At 41.6% G+C, this 18,048-nt stretch overlaps 1 protein-coding gene across 1 annotated transcript in view; it reads left to right on the forward strand.

Annotated features, from left to right (window-relative positions):
- The first annotated feature begins 6,452 nt into the window (after positions 1 to 6,452).
- LOC105001960 (cuticle collagen 2C-like) overlaps positions 6,453 to 18,048 on the forward strand; it is a 64,050-nt gene continuing 52,454 nt past the window's right edge. The window contains exons 1-3 of the mRNA XM_010858396.1: positions 6,453 to 6,541; positions 7,758 to 7,872; positions 7,944 to 8,563. Coding sequence (XP_010856698.1) covers positions 6,453 to 6,541; positions 7,758 to 7,872; positions 7,944 to 8,563 — 824 coding nt within the window. The remainder of the gene's footprint in view (positions 6,542 to 7,757; positions 7,873 to 7,943; positions 8,564 to 18,048) is intronic.

Here is an 18,048-nt window from a genome sequence, read left to right on the forward strand (position 1 = left end):
TCCATGGGGTCACAAAGAGTTGGACATGACTAACACTTCCCTTGACTTGGAGATGCAGGAGACCTGGTTTGATCCCTGGATCTGGAAGGGAGGGGGAAATGGCAACCCACTCCAGTATTCTTGTCTGGGAAATTCCGTGGACAGAGGAGCCTGGTGGGCTACAGTCCATAGGGTAGCAAAGAGTGGGACATGACTGAGCATGCACACATACACACAAGGTCAGAAGCTCAGGTAACAACCTGGAATTGGGTGTGTCATCTGAAGTAGAGAGGTCTTGTGAGACTGAGCCCTTATCCTGGGGGATCTGATGCTATCAAAGAAATAAGTTAAATTTGTAAGGCAACCTGTCAGTGTTCTCTGAGAATTGATATGTGTGTGTTGGAAAAAAACACAATGAGGAAGTTTAAAAAATTCACCCATATCTTTCTGGATAGAAGATAAATTAATTAAATTTATAGATAGACGTTAAATTAATATTTAAAGGGTTGCATCCAGGTACATTCATTTTAATGGAAACCTGTTGGCGTTTACCTAGAATGCCCAACTGTTAAAAGATGCGGCTTTGGGTATTTACACTAAAAGTGGCACTTACTTTTGCCTTTTAACCTGTCACCAGTGGAGAAGTCTTCTACATTAAAGACTGCTTAGGGAATTCCCTGGCAGTCAAGTGGTTAGGACTCTGTGCTTTCACTGCTGAGGGCCTGGGTTCAATCCCTGGTTGGGGAACTCAGATCCCACAAGCTGTGCAGCATGATGAAAAAAAATTTTAATAAATAAATAAATAAAGGCTCTTAAGAGGAATGAGATTGTTTTTTGTCCCCAGAGAGTATATGTTGGGGTGTGGGAACAAAATATGATAACTTTAGTTATCTATTTTAAAATCTGATCCGTTTCTATTTTTGTGTGTAGTTTATTGTGTACATAGCATCAGTACTCTGATGCTATACACAATGTATAAATAAGCAAATGTTGGCATGCACACTTAATTTTTTTTATAGATGGGGTGTATGGGGGAGTGGTTTGGAGATCACTGGTCTGCTCATTTGAATATTTCAGGTGTGAAATGAAAGGCTAAGTGAGGAGGAATGTGGCAGGCCTCAGTAGACTGGAGGGGATGGTGTTGGGGCAGGTAAGCCTTTCCTTAGCTCAAGTTCACAGACCAATGGGAAGGGAAATGAGTGATACCAGTAATTCCAAACATACTTTGTCCTCACAAAACCCCCATGAGATCTAAAGAAGTAATTTTATAGAAGAGACCCTAAGATCTAAACCCGATCAAATCAATTAAAATGTATCTATTAATAGGTATCAAAACTAAGTCTTATTTGTGTCCTTGATTTTGGAGTGATAATGTTTTATGGGGTTTTTTTGGTCTTGTGTTCTTTGGTCAAGCTGCACAGCATGTGGGATCTTAGTTCCCTAACCATGGATTGAACCCACGTCCTCTGCAATGGAAGCAGAGTCTGAACCACTGGATCACCAGGGAAGTCCCAATCGTATTTTTTTGCTGGTTGTAGTGGATTTATTCTTCTATTTAAAATTTGCAGACAATGAAATTTTTTTACTGGATTAGATAACAAATATATATATGTACATATACACATATGTATGTATGTATATGGTAATTGGTAATTGTGTTGTAAATTATGAAAAACTAACCATAATTTTGTAGATACTCAAAAAGAGATAAAAAGTAGACTTATCCAAAACAGATAAATCTTGGTAGTGTTAAATAGCTATCATGGATTATCAATCTGACTTCTCAGTGTTCTAGAAACCCAGAGTTAAGATCTCCCTGCTTTCCGGTAACTAACCAGGCACGCTGACTTGACAGTGTTGTCGCAGAGGAGTGTGCGGTTTAGGCCCTTAGTGTGGGTCCTATTCACTGTATGAAGAGAATAACAAGGGTAGCATTTCCAGTGGCTCTATCCTGAATTGCCAGTCCATGTTTAGAAGAGCCGGTTCTATTTTGAGGAATGCTTATGTAACAGCATGAGACCTAATTGCTGTCATTGATTTAGTCTGGGGCTCTTCCTACATCATTATATTTTGAAACATTTGTTAGAATTTAGAACACTAGGCCTGCTGGACTGCATATCCTATGCAAGGCCAGAGCATCTCCAGGTCAAGTACGGATCAGGAACTCTGATCCCAAACCAAAAGCTGTAAAAGTTCAGTTGCTCAGTTGTGTCTGGTTCTTTGCGACCCCATGGACTGCAGCACACCAGGCCTCCCTGTCCATCACCATCTCCCGGAGCCTACTGAAACTCATGTCCATCGTGTCGGTGATGCCATCCAACCATCTCATCCTCCTTCATCCCCTTCTCCCACCTTCAATCTTTCCCAGCATCAGAATCTTTTCCAATGAGTTGGTTCTTCGCATTGGGTGGCCAAAGTATGGAACCAAAAATCAATCAGTAGATGAGGCCTGGACACAGGGTATGGGTCACCATGGAGCAACACTGAACCCACTGAACTCCACGGTGTGCACTCTTTTTTAGGAGATAACTGATCAATTATCAAGGTCTGAGGGAAATGGAGGCTAGTTGGAAGGCATCCCCCAGTCCTTTCAGGGCTTGTGTTTGGCCAGGAGCATAAAGCCAGAGGCATAAATTAAAAGCGTATTCAAAAAGTCTAAATTGAGACTATGATAGTCTCAAAGATATGGGATTTCAGAGTCACAAACTTGTTATTATATTTTTCAAGAAGCAATAAATAGTTTGCAATTGGAAAGGCATCCACTTTTTAAGGAAAGACTGTCAGATCAGAGCAAAGGCTAACCAAGTCCAACTGTGACACAGTTATGATTCACTGTCAAGAGTGGATTATGCACAACAGTAGTTTCTTTAGTCATGACATTTAAAAGAGTCCAAGTAAACATTTTCAAAGTGGTTTCATAACAAAGTGGTAGTGCTATATATTTTTTAATATTTTCCTAATATGAAGTGGTCAAAAGCACAATTACAGAACAACTTGTTTGTGCGTGAGCTAAAATAATTTTGGCATCATGCTATAAGAATGATTCCTTCTACCGAGTCTATAAATGGAATAAAAGGACTGTTGAAGATGCTTTCCATTTTATTAGAGGATGGAGAAGTTTCTTAGATGTTCTCAAGTCATTTTGATAAGAGAAAGCTTATTTCCTTATAACTGCTATGGCTCTGAAGTCACAAGAAACTCTTTTCTTTCTTGAGATACTTTACTTATTAATCTGCAGACTTCTACACTAGAACATCCCTAATCTGATCTCACCCTTTTGGAACACAGAGAGGGGAGTCCACTTGAGTCTCCAAGCCCACTGAAAAGAAGAATGGATAATTAGGAACCTAAGAATTATTTGTAAATAAATCAAGATCATTCACTGCTGTGATGATGTTTTCTTGCTCTGCAGTCATTGCTACAGTTGGTCAGTGTACACATTTGACTTTGCATGTCTCATGATCTTGGGATACAAGTAGCAAAAGTCATATGGCAATTTGTAATGTACATCTTTCTGTTAACAAAAATAGGGAAAAAGTCATCTACAGCATTACGAAATTCCAGCATTCTGGGTCTCTATCACATCTAAGGGCTTTCCAGGTGGAACTAGTGGTAAAGAATCCACCTGCAATGTAGGAGACTCAAGAGATGCAGGTTTGATCCTTGGGTCAGGAAGATCCCCTGGAGAAGGAAATGGCAACCTACTCCAGTATTCTTGCCTGGAGAATTCCATGGACAGAGGAACCTGGCAGACTACAGTCCATAGGGTCAGACATGACTAAACCAACTGAGCATCACTTCTAATAATAATCAGATGACTGGCCGACTAGACAATTTCTGGAATGCTATATAAAGAAACATCTATCTCTAAGGTGAGGGATGTGTGGAGACATTAAAAATCTGACTGTGAGTATGTTTGATTTTCTGAAGAATATAGTAAGGAACTGCAGTCCAGTTTGACACTGACCTGGTACCCGATTGGGTGAATACCTTTGTTGAGTTTCATTATAATACTTTGAGTTTTATTCAAAATGACTACAAAAATAACCACATAAAAGGTTCTTACAGTATAATCAACAATATATTATTGTTTTCCATTCAGTAGTCTTGACTGGAAATATGAGTGAAAAAATTTTTTCTTTGAATTCAGTGCTAGGAAACTCAGAGCTTCCACTGAGGAACTATCAGCCCCTTTTGAAAAATGGCTGTTATGTAAGTGGTTGGGACACTTGGCTACCAACAAGCTCACTGGCTTAATTTGTTACTCAGGGATGTGTTTACTCTTAGCTGTTTGCTTTTCCTTGGATTCTATTTTACATTTGTAAATATTTATTTTAAAGTTTTACTGTGCCTGTCTTTGTGAGTTGTTCAGATCCCTTGTTCAATGAAGTGATGGTATGGTGTGTGTATTAGTTGCTCAGTCATATCTGACTCTTTGCGACCCCGTGGACTATAGCCCACCAGGCTTCTTTGTCCATGGAATTCTCCAGGCAAGAATACTGGGATGGGTTTCCATTTCCTCCTCCAAAGTGGTGGACGTCACTAGTCATGTCTGACTTGTTTGCAACCCTATAGACTGTATAGCACACTGGGCTCCTCTGTCCTCCACTATCTTCTGGAGTTTGCTCAAATTCATGTCCACTGAATCGATAATGCTATCTAACCATCTCGGTCTCTGCCACCCCCTTCTCCTTTCAATCTTTCCCAGCATCAGGATCTTTTCCAAATTAAAAAACAAAAAGATATCAAACTTGAGAGTAAAATAAATGACTCCATGGAATTCTCACGGAATTATTTCCCCCGCAGTCAAATCAATGGTACTAGAATATCCCTCTTGGGAACTAGCCTGAGCTCCTTCTTTCATTTCTGATTGAATGTGACTTTGGGAAAATTAGCTGGAAGCTCTGCCCCAGGGAGATGTCACTGTTAATAAAACTGAGGAATTTGCTAGCTCATCATCTTCACCATAATCACAGCATGTTAGAATTTTATGTACGAAAGCCTTTCTCTTTAGATAAACTAGAGAACAAATAGTTTGAAAGCATCTATTGAGAATTTTGCTGTTGCCCCATTAATGCATGAGAAATTTGATTATTTATTTTATCTGTAAGTTAAATTAGTAAGGAGGGAATCTGAGCCATTCCTGATGGCCAACTTCAAGTGGTGAAAAATTTTAAGTTTTGAAATGGGTACTATTATTTACATCATTCAAAATTCAAAAAATACAAAATTATATCTCGTGCAGTTTATCTTCTTCAAATTTTCTGCAAATCCTGCCCTTCAGACACCCAGCTCCCTTCCCAAAAAGCAACCAATTTTACCAGTTTCTGGTATATCTTTTCAGAGACATATTATGCTTCTACAAACAAACAACGGTATACAATTTCCCCTTTTTAATAGAAAATACACTATTACATAATCATTTTGCATTTTAAAATTTGTGCACATAATGGATCTTAGAGATCATTTCATAGAAATTTAAAGAGCTCTCTTATTCTTTTTTTTTTAAGCTTTCATAGTGTGTTAGCCACTCAGTTGTGTCCGACTGTTTGCTATCCCATGGACTGCAGACCACCAAGCTCCTCTGTCCATGAAATTCTCCAGGCAAGAATACTGGAGTGGGTTGCCATTTCTTTCTCCAGGGGATCTTCCCGACCCAGGGATCAAACTTGGGTCTCTCGCATTGCAGGCAGATTCTTTTTACCATTTGAACCACCAGGGAAGCCCCCAGATGTCATTTTATGGCTGTATCAGTAATTTACCAGTCTTGTATTAATGAATGTACTTAAAAAATCTTTTGTTATAAAAAATGCTGAAATGGACAAGCTTATATACACCTGCCATTTCTCACGTGTGTTGTAAGATGAATTCTTACAAGTAGACTTACAGGCTCAAAGTTTATGTGTCTTTATAATTTTGTTGCTAAGTCACTTCAGTCGTGTCCGACTCTGTGCAACCCCATAGACGGCAGCCCACCAGGCTCCCCCATCCCTGGGATTCTCCAGGCAAGAACACTGGAATGGGTTGCCATTTCCTTCTCCAATGCATGAAAGTGAAAAGTGAAAGTGAAGTCGCTCAGTTGTGTCCGACTCTTAGCGACCCCATGGACTGCAGCCAACCAGGCGCCTCCGTCCATGGGATTTTCCAGGCAGGAGTACTGGAGTGGGGTGCCATTGTTGTGAATGGCCCTTGATGGAAATCATTCTAATTTACATTCATAATCTGCACTGCAACTGTGTTTCTCCACACTTCCACCAACACACAGAGGTTATCAAACTTTCTAATCTTTGTCAATATCAATCTGATAAGTGAAAAGTGACTTTTCAGTGTAGTTTTAATTTGCATCTTTCTAATGGAGAAAAAAAATGCTAATCTTTTTTTAGGACAAAGGACCACAAAGTCATGTGGTATTATCACCCTTTGTATTGTTCCTGGAGTCTGTATTAGAGTTCAGAGATCAAGACCGTGGCAACATGCCCAGAACCAAGAAGGAAAGAAAAGGCAGCAGGCCCCATTTGAAGCATGTTTGCCTTGACAGAGACCCAGATGATGTCCCTAGAAGGTAACTTCTGTTTTTATGTGAATGCAATTAGAAGCTAAGTTTCAGATTCCTCAGCGGCCATAAAAGTTGCTTCTAAATACTTAGGAGTTTTTGTTTTGTTTTTTCCCTTCAATCTATACCACAGAAAAATGAAGTAAAACAGGTTCTATATTTATAGATATAACTAAGCCACACAATAGAACTGTAGGAGGTTGGACCAAGTCATCTGGGTCACATGAGGGTTATAAAGATTAAATAATATGTTTAACACTAGGAGTAGTCTGCTTAGGCAGGAGGCATGTTGCTAATTAGCATACTTGCCTCATGACCTGCAGAAACAAATGTTAGTGCTTTGTTTTAATTTGTGTTGTTTTTTGGTGCTTTTGCAATAAGGAAGAACTATTCAATGGTGTTTAACACTGTATCTCTAAAATAATCTCAAAGAACTGTCCTCCAGGTAATGGAATAAAAAGATTAGGAGTTAGGTCAGCTTAGTTTGTGCTAGCCCCTCCCTCACTAGCTGTGTGACCTTGAGCAAATCGCTTGACCTTTCTGAGCTTCCATTTCCTCACTTGAAAAATGGAGGTAATAATCTGACCTATTTATTACTTGATCTTGTTGAAGAACTAATGGAATACTGTACAATGAAAAGGCTTTACAACAGTAAATGGCAATATTATCTATTAGTTGATCTGATATTGACAGTATAGAAAACGTTGTCAATTACAGTATTATCAGCTTAATTTTCAAGAAAAAACAAACAAACAAACAAAAAACTCACTTCTCTTGAAAAGCTTTTGGGAAATCCAAACCAGATAACATTTCAAAGAAATTTGGAGTCAAGTTGTCTGACATTTAATAATTCAATAACGTTATTAATACATCTCTTGTAGGTGGACTAGCCTCTTTGGAAAAGCTTTGTATTTAAAATAGGCCGATAAGGAAAATATTTTACGGGTCTAATAGCTATGGATGACATTTGTTCAGTTTAGTAAAAGGGATTAATTTGTGTTTTGAGAAAAGTGGGTTGGGCCTCGTCTTCCCCCACCCCCGCCCCCCCGCGGGTCCTTAGGAACTCTTTTGGGTTTAACCTGTACTAGGTGTTAGCTAGTTAACCGCTTAGAAGCACAAAGATAATACCGATCTGGAGTCGGGACGCTCTGAAGACAAAATCACTGCTGCTTGCTCGCACACCTACGCTCAGACAATTCTGCCTGCTTGCCTCTCCCACCCGCAGCCCGTCCCGCCCCCGCGGCCCTGCCCCCGGGCTAGCGGGAAGCCCGCGAGCTCGCACGGAAAACTCAGGTGACAGGAGGGGAGTAGGAGTTAAGATCCGCTCGGCAGCCGGCCAGGTTTGGGGGCGCGGCCGAGCTCGGGTCGCCCGCCGTGGACCGCTGTGATCCCGGACCCGCGGTTCCGCCAGGTGCGCGGGCAGCAGCCGCGGGTCCTGCGTCGCACGTGGCAACAGGTGCATCTTGGCCGGAGCGGGCGCCGCGGGCCGGGGTGGGTAGGTACTCAGCTCGGGAGCGAGAGCCGGAAGCCAGCCCCTCCGCGGAGCCGAGCGCCTGGAGCCTGCGGGGCCGACGTCTTGAGGTTCTGCTTCGCGCGTCTTTCAGGTTTCTTGGGGAGGTGGGGGGCGCAGCCCCTCGGCGGCCGCCCGGCCTTTGTCTCCCGCAGCGAGGCGCAGGCTGGGGCCGCCGGGAGGGGGCGGCGGGCGGGCGAGCGGGGCACAGGCGACCGCGCTCGCCCTATTTACAAGTTTCCCCAACTCCCCGCCCCTCGGCTCACCCCCGGCGGCCCTGGAGGAGCGGGGAGGCTGGGGGCGCCCCGGACTCGGGGTTCCCGCCTGGCAGCTGCAGCGGCGGCCGGCGTGCGGCCAGGGCCGGGTGGGGGACGAGCCCCGGCGTGCCCAGGTGCAAGCCCGGCCCTGAGTGCACCGCGGGCTCCGCTGGTGGGCCTGGGGCGCCTCTGCCGGGGGTCCGAGGGGCGCCCGGGCTCGGCGTCTGGGCTGTGCAGCGCGGGGTCGGCTCGGCGGCGCTGCGGGTGAGTGCGGAGTTGGTGCCGATGCGCGGGGGTGCGGAGGGGATCTGGGCCAGGCGGCGGGGGGCGTCCTGGGAACTCGGGTGCAGGAGTTGGGGGAGAGCTGCAGAGGCTGCGGACGGCTGGTCTCACGTGGGGGCAGCGCGGCACCGAGGGAGGGACGGATGCCGATCTCCTAGCTGTCACCTTGAAAGTGACCGAAGGAGCTCCCAGGGGAGTCAGTTTCGCAGACTGACAAGTCCTCCGCCGGAAGCCGCCCACAGGACACTGGACCCTACTGGGCCGCTGGTCTCAGCCGTCCCGCTGGGCGGTTCACTGGGGCCCATTCTCAGCTTGGTCGATCCGGGCTGGAAATAGGGCATTCTTGGGGTTGGGGCAGTTCTCAAGGCCCTTCGCCTGGGTCTCATTACTTCCTGAGGTTCGCATGTGCTTCCCTAGCTATTTAGAAAAATCCAACTCTCAACTAAGGTCACCTGATTAACTCGAGTCATTGGTGGACTGAGGTGTTTACCTACCTTCAAGAAACCTTTCCCCTCTTCTTTTTCAGACTTGCTCTTTTATACTAAGTTATTTATTGATTTTTGGCTTGGACTCATTTATTTTGGACTAGGAATGAAGAGATTAATTCTTCACTTAGCCTGCATAAAATTTCACATTCTACTAACTACTATTTGTTTTAAGGACTCGGTGTACTAGGAAATCTGGTGTTCTTTTTGTTTTTGTTTTTGGTTTTTTTTTTCCCCTTTGTTTGAATCAAGTCTTAGGCAAAACAGGGGAGATGAAAGTATTTGTGTTTAGCCAGGTGATAGGAATTCAATCATTGTCACATAACCTCGAGCCCTTGGGCTGAAGGGTGAGCGTGGAGTGTTAGGCCTGGAGGGAAGATGGGAGGGGAATCTAAAAGGCAGGAGAATTTAAAAAAAAAAGTCTCTCCTTCCTGGGAACCTTTGACCTTCTTAAGGAGTGTAGATAGCCCAGATAAGAGTGTGTGGTTAACCCTGAAAGGAATTACATAGTTGAAATTGCTATTCTGTAGACAAACTTCTTCTTCAGGGATAATTAGGGCAGGAAATGATAAGCAATTTAAATTGATACAATGATGCCCTGTTTGAACAGTGCTTTACAATGTATAAAATGTTTTATTTTTTTCCCTTAAGTACAGTATTCCATAAGTTATGCAAAGAAATGATTAGATAGATGTACTCTTAAAAAATACTTAGGAATGGAATTTTGTTTATATAATATTTAACATGCACCAACTTTTCTACCTGTTTTTAAGATTAGCATTATATATATGGACAAATAATGCTGTAGAAGAGCTGCATCTTTTAATTATGTATCAATAATTCAGAGGATTATACAGTGCTGGAGTTCTTTCAGTATTTCTTGGAAGTGAAGCTGCAGTTATTAGCCTTGAACATTTAAAAAGTGTGTCACTTAATAGCCCTGTTCTGTTGGCCTGGTTTGCTATGATTTCCAAGTAATGCATGCTTGGTATAAAAACGGTAGATTCAGAAAAAGGGTAAGGATTAAATAATTCCAGCATCCAAAGATAATTACAGTATTTTCTTTATACTTATTAACATGTAACAGATTTATTTATTACAGTTTTATAGTTTATACAAAACTGTGTAACTGTAGTTAATAACTGTTGCATGATTTTTTTTCTCTGCTTAACATGTGACAAGATTTCTATGTCATTACAGTTCTATATATTATTACTGGCTACATAATATTACATTGTATAGATGTAATGATTTATGTAACCATTTCCTTATAGTTGAACTTTTCATTTATTTCCAGTTACTATTATTAAATATATACTGATGCAACAAATGCATGTATGCTCAGTCACTCAGTCATGTCAGACTCTTTGCCACCCCATGGATAGCCAGCCAGTCTCCTCTGTCCATGGAATTTTCCAGGCAAGAATACTGGAGTGGGTTGCCGTTTCCTCCTCCAGGGGATCTTTCTGACCCAGGGATGGATCTCCTGCACTGGCAGGCAGATTCTTTACCACTGTGCCACCTGGGAAGCCTGGTGCAACAAATAACTTTTGTAAAACTTTGTGTCTCCTGTGTTTCCTTAGAATAGAGTCCTCTGGAAGATAGTTGATAACCCAAAGATCTATCAATACAGAGTGATCATTGCTTTCCAAAAAAAAAAAGTTTTACCAAAGTTTGTTCCCACCAGTTACCACTATATGAGAGTATCTGTGTTACTATATTTTTGTTAATGTGGAAACTTATCCTGCAAAGGAAAAATAATTCTTTCCAGTCTTATAGGTGAACAGTGCTATCTCAGTATTTAAATTTAATTTCTTTGATTCTAAATGATGTTGAATATAAAAAAAATCTAGTTGTCTTCCATTTTTATTCCCTTTTAATTGAATGTAGTGACAATTTTCTTTCCTGGAGATATTAGTATTTTTCTGTGAATACATAAGAGCCTTTTTATGGCACCCCACTCCAGTACTCTTGCCTGGAACATCCCATGGATGGAGGAGCCTGGAAGGCTGAAGTCCATGGGGTCGCTGAGGGTTGGACACGACTGAGCGAATTCACTTTCACTTTTCACTTTCATGCATTGGAGAAGGAAATGGCAAACCACTCCAGTGTTCTTGCCTGGAGAATCTCAAGGTCAGGGGAGCCTGGTGGGCTGCCGTCTATGGAGTCACACAGAGTCGGACACGACTGAAGCGACTTAGCAGCAGTAGCAGCAGTAAACTTTTGCCTTTCGTAGTGCAAATATCTCTCCCCCCATTTTGTCTTTGTCTTATAAAGACAAACAGCACACATGTATAGTGGTTCTGACTTATAGTTCTTTCTGTACTTTAATATAGGCAAACCAGTTGACTTACTCAAAAACAAAAACGTTTAACGCTTCTGAATCATAGGCTAAGCATTATGTATGACACTGGCACAAGATGACTCTTAAGAGAATTCTCCAGAATTTTCAAATGTATTAGAATCTCCATGTCTTGGAGTAGAGACTGTTGCAGAACAGAGTGGACTGTTGATGAAGGAGAGTTGTACATGGTATGTAACATTCAGAACAGCATCCTTTGAAATCAGGAAAGTTTTCAATTGCAGGGAATGAGCCTTTCAGATCTGTTCTATGATTATGTAAACTAGGGTCACAACCTTATCTTCAGTAACCCATTGATAGTAGTAGTATTTTGCCAGAATTCTTTTCATATCCATTTTGTTTTTTCATACTGAGTTATTGATTTGAGTCATTTCTTGATGTCTGATAAGATGTATATGTAATTCGAAAATTTTTCCAAGTTAATTTTTAACACCACTCATAGATTAAACTATTTATTCGAAGGTGGGGGGATAAAACCCTTCTGATTTCTGAAACTTGAGTTATCTTCCCCTACTATAGAAGCTTTAATATACCCTGAGGGTGTTAAAAGACCTCACTCAGACTGCTGTCCATAAAAGCCTGAGTTTCTGCCTTTCATTTCCCATCTTTTCCAGCCTAACAATAAACCATAGGGCCATATATGAGTGTGAGGGGTGAGGTTGGTATGCGGTGTGTGTGGAAATGGGCCCAGACCTGGAGGTATGTGAGTCTAGAAGGAAGCTACCACTGCCCCTTAGCTGGCAGGTACTTGGGCAGCAGTGGCTTGTGGCCTCCATAGGAGATAAAGAGGGACCAAGGATGAGTGATCTTGCCTTGCAGGAAGACAAGGATTGAATGGTTTGGTGTGACATTAGCCAACCTGAAATGTGGTTCAGAAAAGCCTGCTTTGATTGGGCTTCTCCAGAGTTGGCTTAGGATATCCAGTATAACCAGGAACTCAGTTTGACTGGCAACCTCTAAAAATTTGTTTCTAAGCAAGTTTTATGAAAGATTGCCCTCATGGTAGTTTCCTTTTTAAAATGGCTTCAATATTCTTTGAAATCAGCAAGTACTACTACTTATGTGGGTATTCATGATCTTAATGCATGACTTTTTCTTTTGACTCAAGATGAAAAAGACTTTTCCATTTTGGGGATGACAGATTTGGGGGCTACTCTTGACTATGTACAATGAAGCTTCATTTTTGTGTACCATAAGTAATTTTGCAACTTGTGACTGTCCTGATGTCTAACTTTTATACAATCAAGGGGAAAAAAAGGGTTTGTTTCTCAACCTTACAGTGTAAACAAGGTTAAACCTAGTGGTATTTTGCTTAAGTAAATAGCATTCAAACGTTGTAGAAGTACATATTTGCATATGAATCTTTGATTCCAAAGTAACTTTGTTCATTAAAACTAGTAGGTTTTCCTTAGCCTTCAGTTTAAGTCCCACATCGAAGAGAAGCAAACGTGTATTTACTTAAAGATAGCCAATAGGCCCAGATCTAAATTAATAAATGTTCTTGTGTACACATTACTTACATGAGTAAAAGAAAAATCACACATCCTACCTTTAGTCTAACCTAAAAAAGTTTGTTTCACTTTGAAGTTATTAAACTATGTACAGGTAGTTTTAAAGGCAGTTAGAAGTTTCTTTTAAGGAGACGTTGACGTCTTCTGGGTTGATTCGATTCTTTGTGAGCAGTGAAGGAAGATGAAAAGTGAGTCCTGAGTTTCTCAAGCGGGAAAGGGCAGACGGTTGTGAAAAATTATTGGGTCAGCCAAAATGTTCGCTTGGCTTTTTCCATACTACCTTACAGAAAAACCTGAGTGAACTTTTCAGCTGATCCAATGCTTCCAGATGGTGTCATTTCATCTGAAACTGTACAGGTTTTGTGTTTCAGTAAGAACTGCTGAGTGGAAGGGCAGGCCTGGCCAGCGCCCCCCCCCCCCCCCCCCACCCCCGGCTGTGTACACACAGCGTAAGGAAGAGAGGACTGGGAACAAAACAGAGGGGAATGGGTCAGCCCTGAGTTAAGGAGTCCTGTTTTTTTGTTTTTAACTATTATTTATTTTTGACTGCATGGGTCTTTGTTGCGGTGAGCCGGGGGTTTCTCTAGTTGCGGAGTATAGGCACTAGGTGTACGGGCTTTAGTAGTTGTGGCACAAGGGCTCAGTTGCTCTGAGGCATGGGGAATCTTCCCAGACCAGGGATCGAACCCATGTCCCCTGCATTGGCAAGCGGACTCCTAACACCTGGAGTACCAGGGAGAGTCCCGGGGAGAGGATTTTTTTTAAAGGTATTAGATTACCTTATCATTCTTTTAAATTGTGCCTTGTCAACTTATATTTAAATTAAATGCCAAGAAAACATGAGTGTTGAGTTTGAGGGCCAATCATTCATAATTACCTGAATCTTCTGCAATGAATCAACATATTTTGGGGCATTTTGTGTCCTCATTTGGCATTGAGAAAGGAACCCCTCTAGGAGAGAGTCATTTATCAAAAGAGGAAGGAGGAGAGGTGAAAAAATATATATTCTTGTGTAAATTAACCTGTAGCTTAACTCATGTTTATGGCAATGTTCATGGTTGGCTGTTGGTTGTTAGCTTGTCTTCCATGCTTTTTCTGCACTGGCAACTGGCTAATATTTAACTCAGACATTATTTACATACATCACAATTCTGAAGGAAAAACCAATATTTCTTCTTATTTCTGATAAGCAGGTCATACAAAGTGTTTCTTATTGTTCAGTGACAAATGAGAAATTCTCTTTTATGTTTATCTCATAGATTTTCTTGATAGTTGGCAACAATTAATGATATCAAGTTGAAACTGCATCTTTTAAAAACAGTTCCCATGGCTAGCTTCATGGAACGAAAATAGAAGCCGATACAGATACAGGCAGTCTAAGAGGCAGTGTTCACACGTGGACTTACCCTCCCTTTCCCAACCTCTGTCAAGTTGATTGAGTTATTTACCAGAATAAGTACCAGTTAAATCTCCTTGTGCTATAAAAGGTCTGTTTTTTCTTGTACAGTAAACTGCTACACTGTAGTCATTTCATTCCTAGGTAGACTATTGATTTGGACCATATTTGTACATTTCTCCTAACTAAATTGTCCATAATTCAGATGAGAACTTCAGACATCTTCCTTGGGGGTAAGAAATCAAGAAAGGTGGGAGAGGGACTTCCCTGGCAGTTTAGGATTCAGAACTCCCAATGCAGGGGTTGAGAGTTTGATCCCTTGTCAGAGAACTGAGATCCCACATGGGGCTAGGCACGGTTAAAATTAAACAAAAAAAGTGAGAGAGGGACTTCCCTGGTGGTCCAGTGGTTAAAAATCTGCCTTGCAAAACAGGGATGCCCGTTCCATCCCTGGTCCAGGAGGATGCCACGTGCTGTGGAGCAACTAAGCCCGAGTGCCACAACTACTGAGCCCAAGCTCAGTAGAACAGGAGAAGTCACTGCAATTAGAAGCCCCCACACCACAACAGAGACCCAGCGCAAACCCAAATAAATAATAAGTTTCAAAAAATGGGAGAAATGGGTTACAAAGGGTAAATTTTTCTGTTTACCAAGAAAAAATGCACCTGTTTTATTGGATCCTCTAGTTAGACCCTATATAGAATCAGGCCATCTATACATGGTGTATAGTTAAGATTATATTTTGATGTTAAGTGGTGGAAAAAAGATATGAGTAACAATCCTCACTCAATATGCCAGCAAATTTGGAAAACTCAGGAGCGTCAAAGAATTGATGCTTTTGAACTGTGGTGTTGGAGAAGACTCTTGAGAGTCCCTTGGACTGCAAGGAGATCCAACCAGTCCATTCTGAAGGAGATCAGCCCTGAGATTTCTTTGGAAGGAATGATGCTGAAGCTGCAACTCCAGTACTTTGGCCACCTGATGCGAAAAGTTGACTCATTGGAAAAGACTCTGATGCTGGGATGGATTGGGGGGCAGGAGGAGAAGGGGACAACAGAGGATGAGATGGCTGGATGGCATCACTGACTCGATGGACGTGAGTCTGAGTGAACTCCGGGAGTTGGTGATGGATGGACAGGGAGGCCTGGCATGCTGCAATTCATGGGGTCGCAAAGAGTCGGACACGACTGAGCAACTGAACTGAACTGAACAATCCTTACTGTTGGAATCTTAAGTTTGATTTTCTTCTGCCTCAAACCATCTATTGAGAACTTTCTATGGGCCAAATATTGTACAGGGTAGATATGGAAAAAACAAAACTGGCTGCAGTTCTCATAGGAGTCAGTTCAAGAAAGCTTCCGCCATTGTGAAAAGGGCTGTTTTGGAAATGTTAGTAAGTGTTCAGGTTCCCAGATATGTTCTCTCGGGTCTCGGAAATTCTGCTTACTACCTTGACCAAATTTTGGTAGACATAAAGCTTCTTTGACATTTTTAGTTACCTAATGACTCCTGATCGCTACTCACTCTTACTCTTTTCCTTCTTACCAAGAGATGCTTAGCACTACAGTCTGTGGTTTCACTCACTTCCTCTGGATAAACTTTTTAGTGACCTTTTCCTGTATCTTTTTATTACATCTTGTGATGAACTTCTTGAGGATAGGGGCTAAACCTTATGATGCTGGGTAAAATTGTATTTTTAATAGTTATCTGTATCAGATGTAGCTTGGAGTAAATCATCCAGAGCTCTGAACTCTGATGGCATGGGAGTTTGAAATTCTTTCTTCAGTTAGTCATAGCTACTAGAGGATCTTTTAAGCCCAAGATATTAATTTCCTCACTGCTTTTCTTGACTTTCCTCCTTGTCTTCTCCTGGTGCTCCGTCCTCTCCATTCACTGTGATACACTCAGCCCAGCTCAACCTGTGGCTTCGTGTCCCTTTGGAAGACTACCGTTAGGTTGTTGGTGTTCAGTCGCTATGTCTGTGACTCTTTGCAACCCCATAGACCGCAGCACGCCAGGTCCCCTTCACTATCCTGTATCCCCTGTCCTCCACTATCTCCTGGAGTTTGCTCAGATTCATGGCCATTGAGTCAGTAATGCTATCTGATCATTTCATCTTCTGCTGCCCCCTTCTCCTTTCGCCTTCAATCTTTCCCGGCATTAGGGTCTTTTCAAATGAGTAGGCTCTTCACATCAGGTGACCAAAGTATTGGAGTTTCAGCATCAGTCCTTTCAATGAATATTCAGGGTTGATGGGTAAAATAGAGCAGAAGGTGTGTGGTTTCTGCTCCTTCTGAGTTATAATTCTGTCTTATTATGTTCTCAGAACATCTGGCACACCCACGTGCAAATACTTGCACAGAGTTAATGCCTCCTGTGATCCTTTTTATTCCATTCTCCATTTGGGCAGACAGCCCCAAGTTGACAGTTTCTCATGAATAGAGACTTGGACTGTTTCTTGTCTGGGGAAATACATATTTACATTTTGAAGAGGGATTTAGATGAATTTTCAGTCTGGGAATGTTTCTCTTACTACATTTAATAAGATTTGTTGCAGAGTAGTTTTGCATTTCTGTGGAACTTTTTGATTATTCACTAGAATTGCTGCTTATTGAATTTAATACTCTCAACTATTTAATTTTTTAATGCTTAATGTTCTGATGTTACTTTACGGAGATACTAAATATGACAGCTATGCAGAAGGATTCACTAATTCGTTTTGATTGCAGTATGAGAAGAGTGGGTTTAGTCAATGAAAAGGGATTGGAGATAGGAAAAATCCTGCGTTTCTCTTTTTATGAAACACTATAAGTGATTTTATATTGAAGATGTGACTACTGTGTTTGAAAATGTTGGTTATATCTTGTTACACTGACTATTTAAAGTTTATAACTTTATAGGTATATAATCAGGTGAAAAATATTTTCTACTTGTAGAAGCCTCCAGGCCAGGGTACTGCTTTTCTCTGCTTCCTTGTGTTTTTATTAAAATTGGGAAAATAAAACAAATAGAGGCATTTCAACCTTGAGCTACATTTTGTTCACCCGGATGTCCTTTATGAAACCTTGGGGGCATACTTTGTTATAGAACTGGAAAAAATGTTAATGATACCCAGAACATTTGGTGCAGGGATGTAATAGAGAGGGTGCAGACTTGATCAAGTAGGGTTTGTGCCTAAGCTGCGAGGCTGTGGGTAAGTTATTCAATCGCCTTTTCACCCCAGCTGCCTTCTCAGAATGGTGGGGATAATACTCGCCACAGGGCCTGATACGTGAAAGGTATAAAGAAATGCTAACAATCTTCCTTTGCTTCTTATTTTAAACCTCTTCTAATTCATGACTAGGGAGTTTCATTCATTTTCTCCACTCAGCTTTGGGGGTGTTGCTTGCATCCTCTGGGGCTCTCTGTAGAGAATTAAATTCCAGAAACAGGAGCCTGAGATAACTTTCCCTCTTCCTTAAAAGAAATCCATTTGTACTGGTACCATCTGAGACAACTTATCCTTCAACACCATCTTTGTCACTCCTTGGTTTCTTGGAAGTTTGCGTTGAGTCGAGTTGCTAATATATATATATATATTTTTTGAGATGCCTTTTTTTTTAAATTAGATACTTTGATCTTTGCAAAATCTGTTCATAATGTTGCCAGTTTGTTGTCAGCACGTTCTAAAAGTGCTCAGAATTGAGTCATCACTTTGAACCAGAAAAAGCACT

The sequence above is a fragment of the Bison bison genome, unplaced genomic scaffold (assembly GCF_000754665.1).
Source record: "Bison bison bison isolate TAMUID 2011002044 unplaced genomic scaffold, Bison_UMD1.0 scf7180017864386, whole genome shotgun sequence".
NCBI lineage: Eukaryota > Metazoa > Chordata > Mammalia > Artiodactyla > Bovidae > Bison > Bison bison.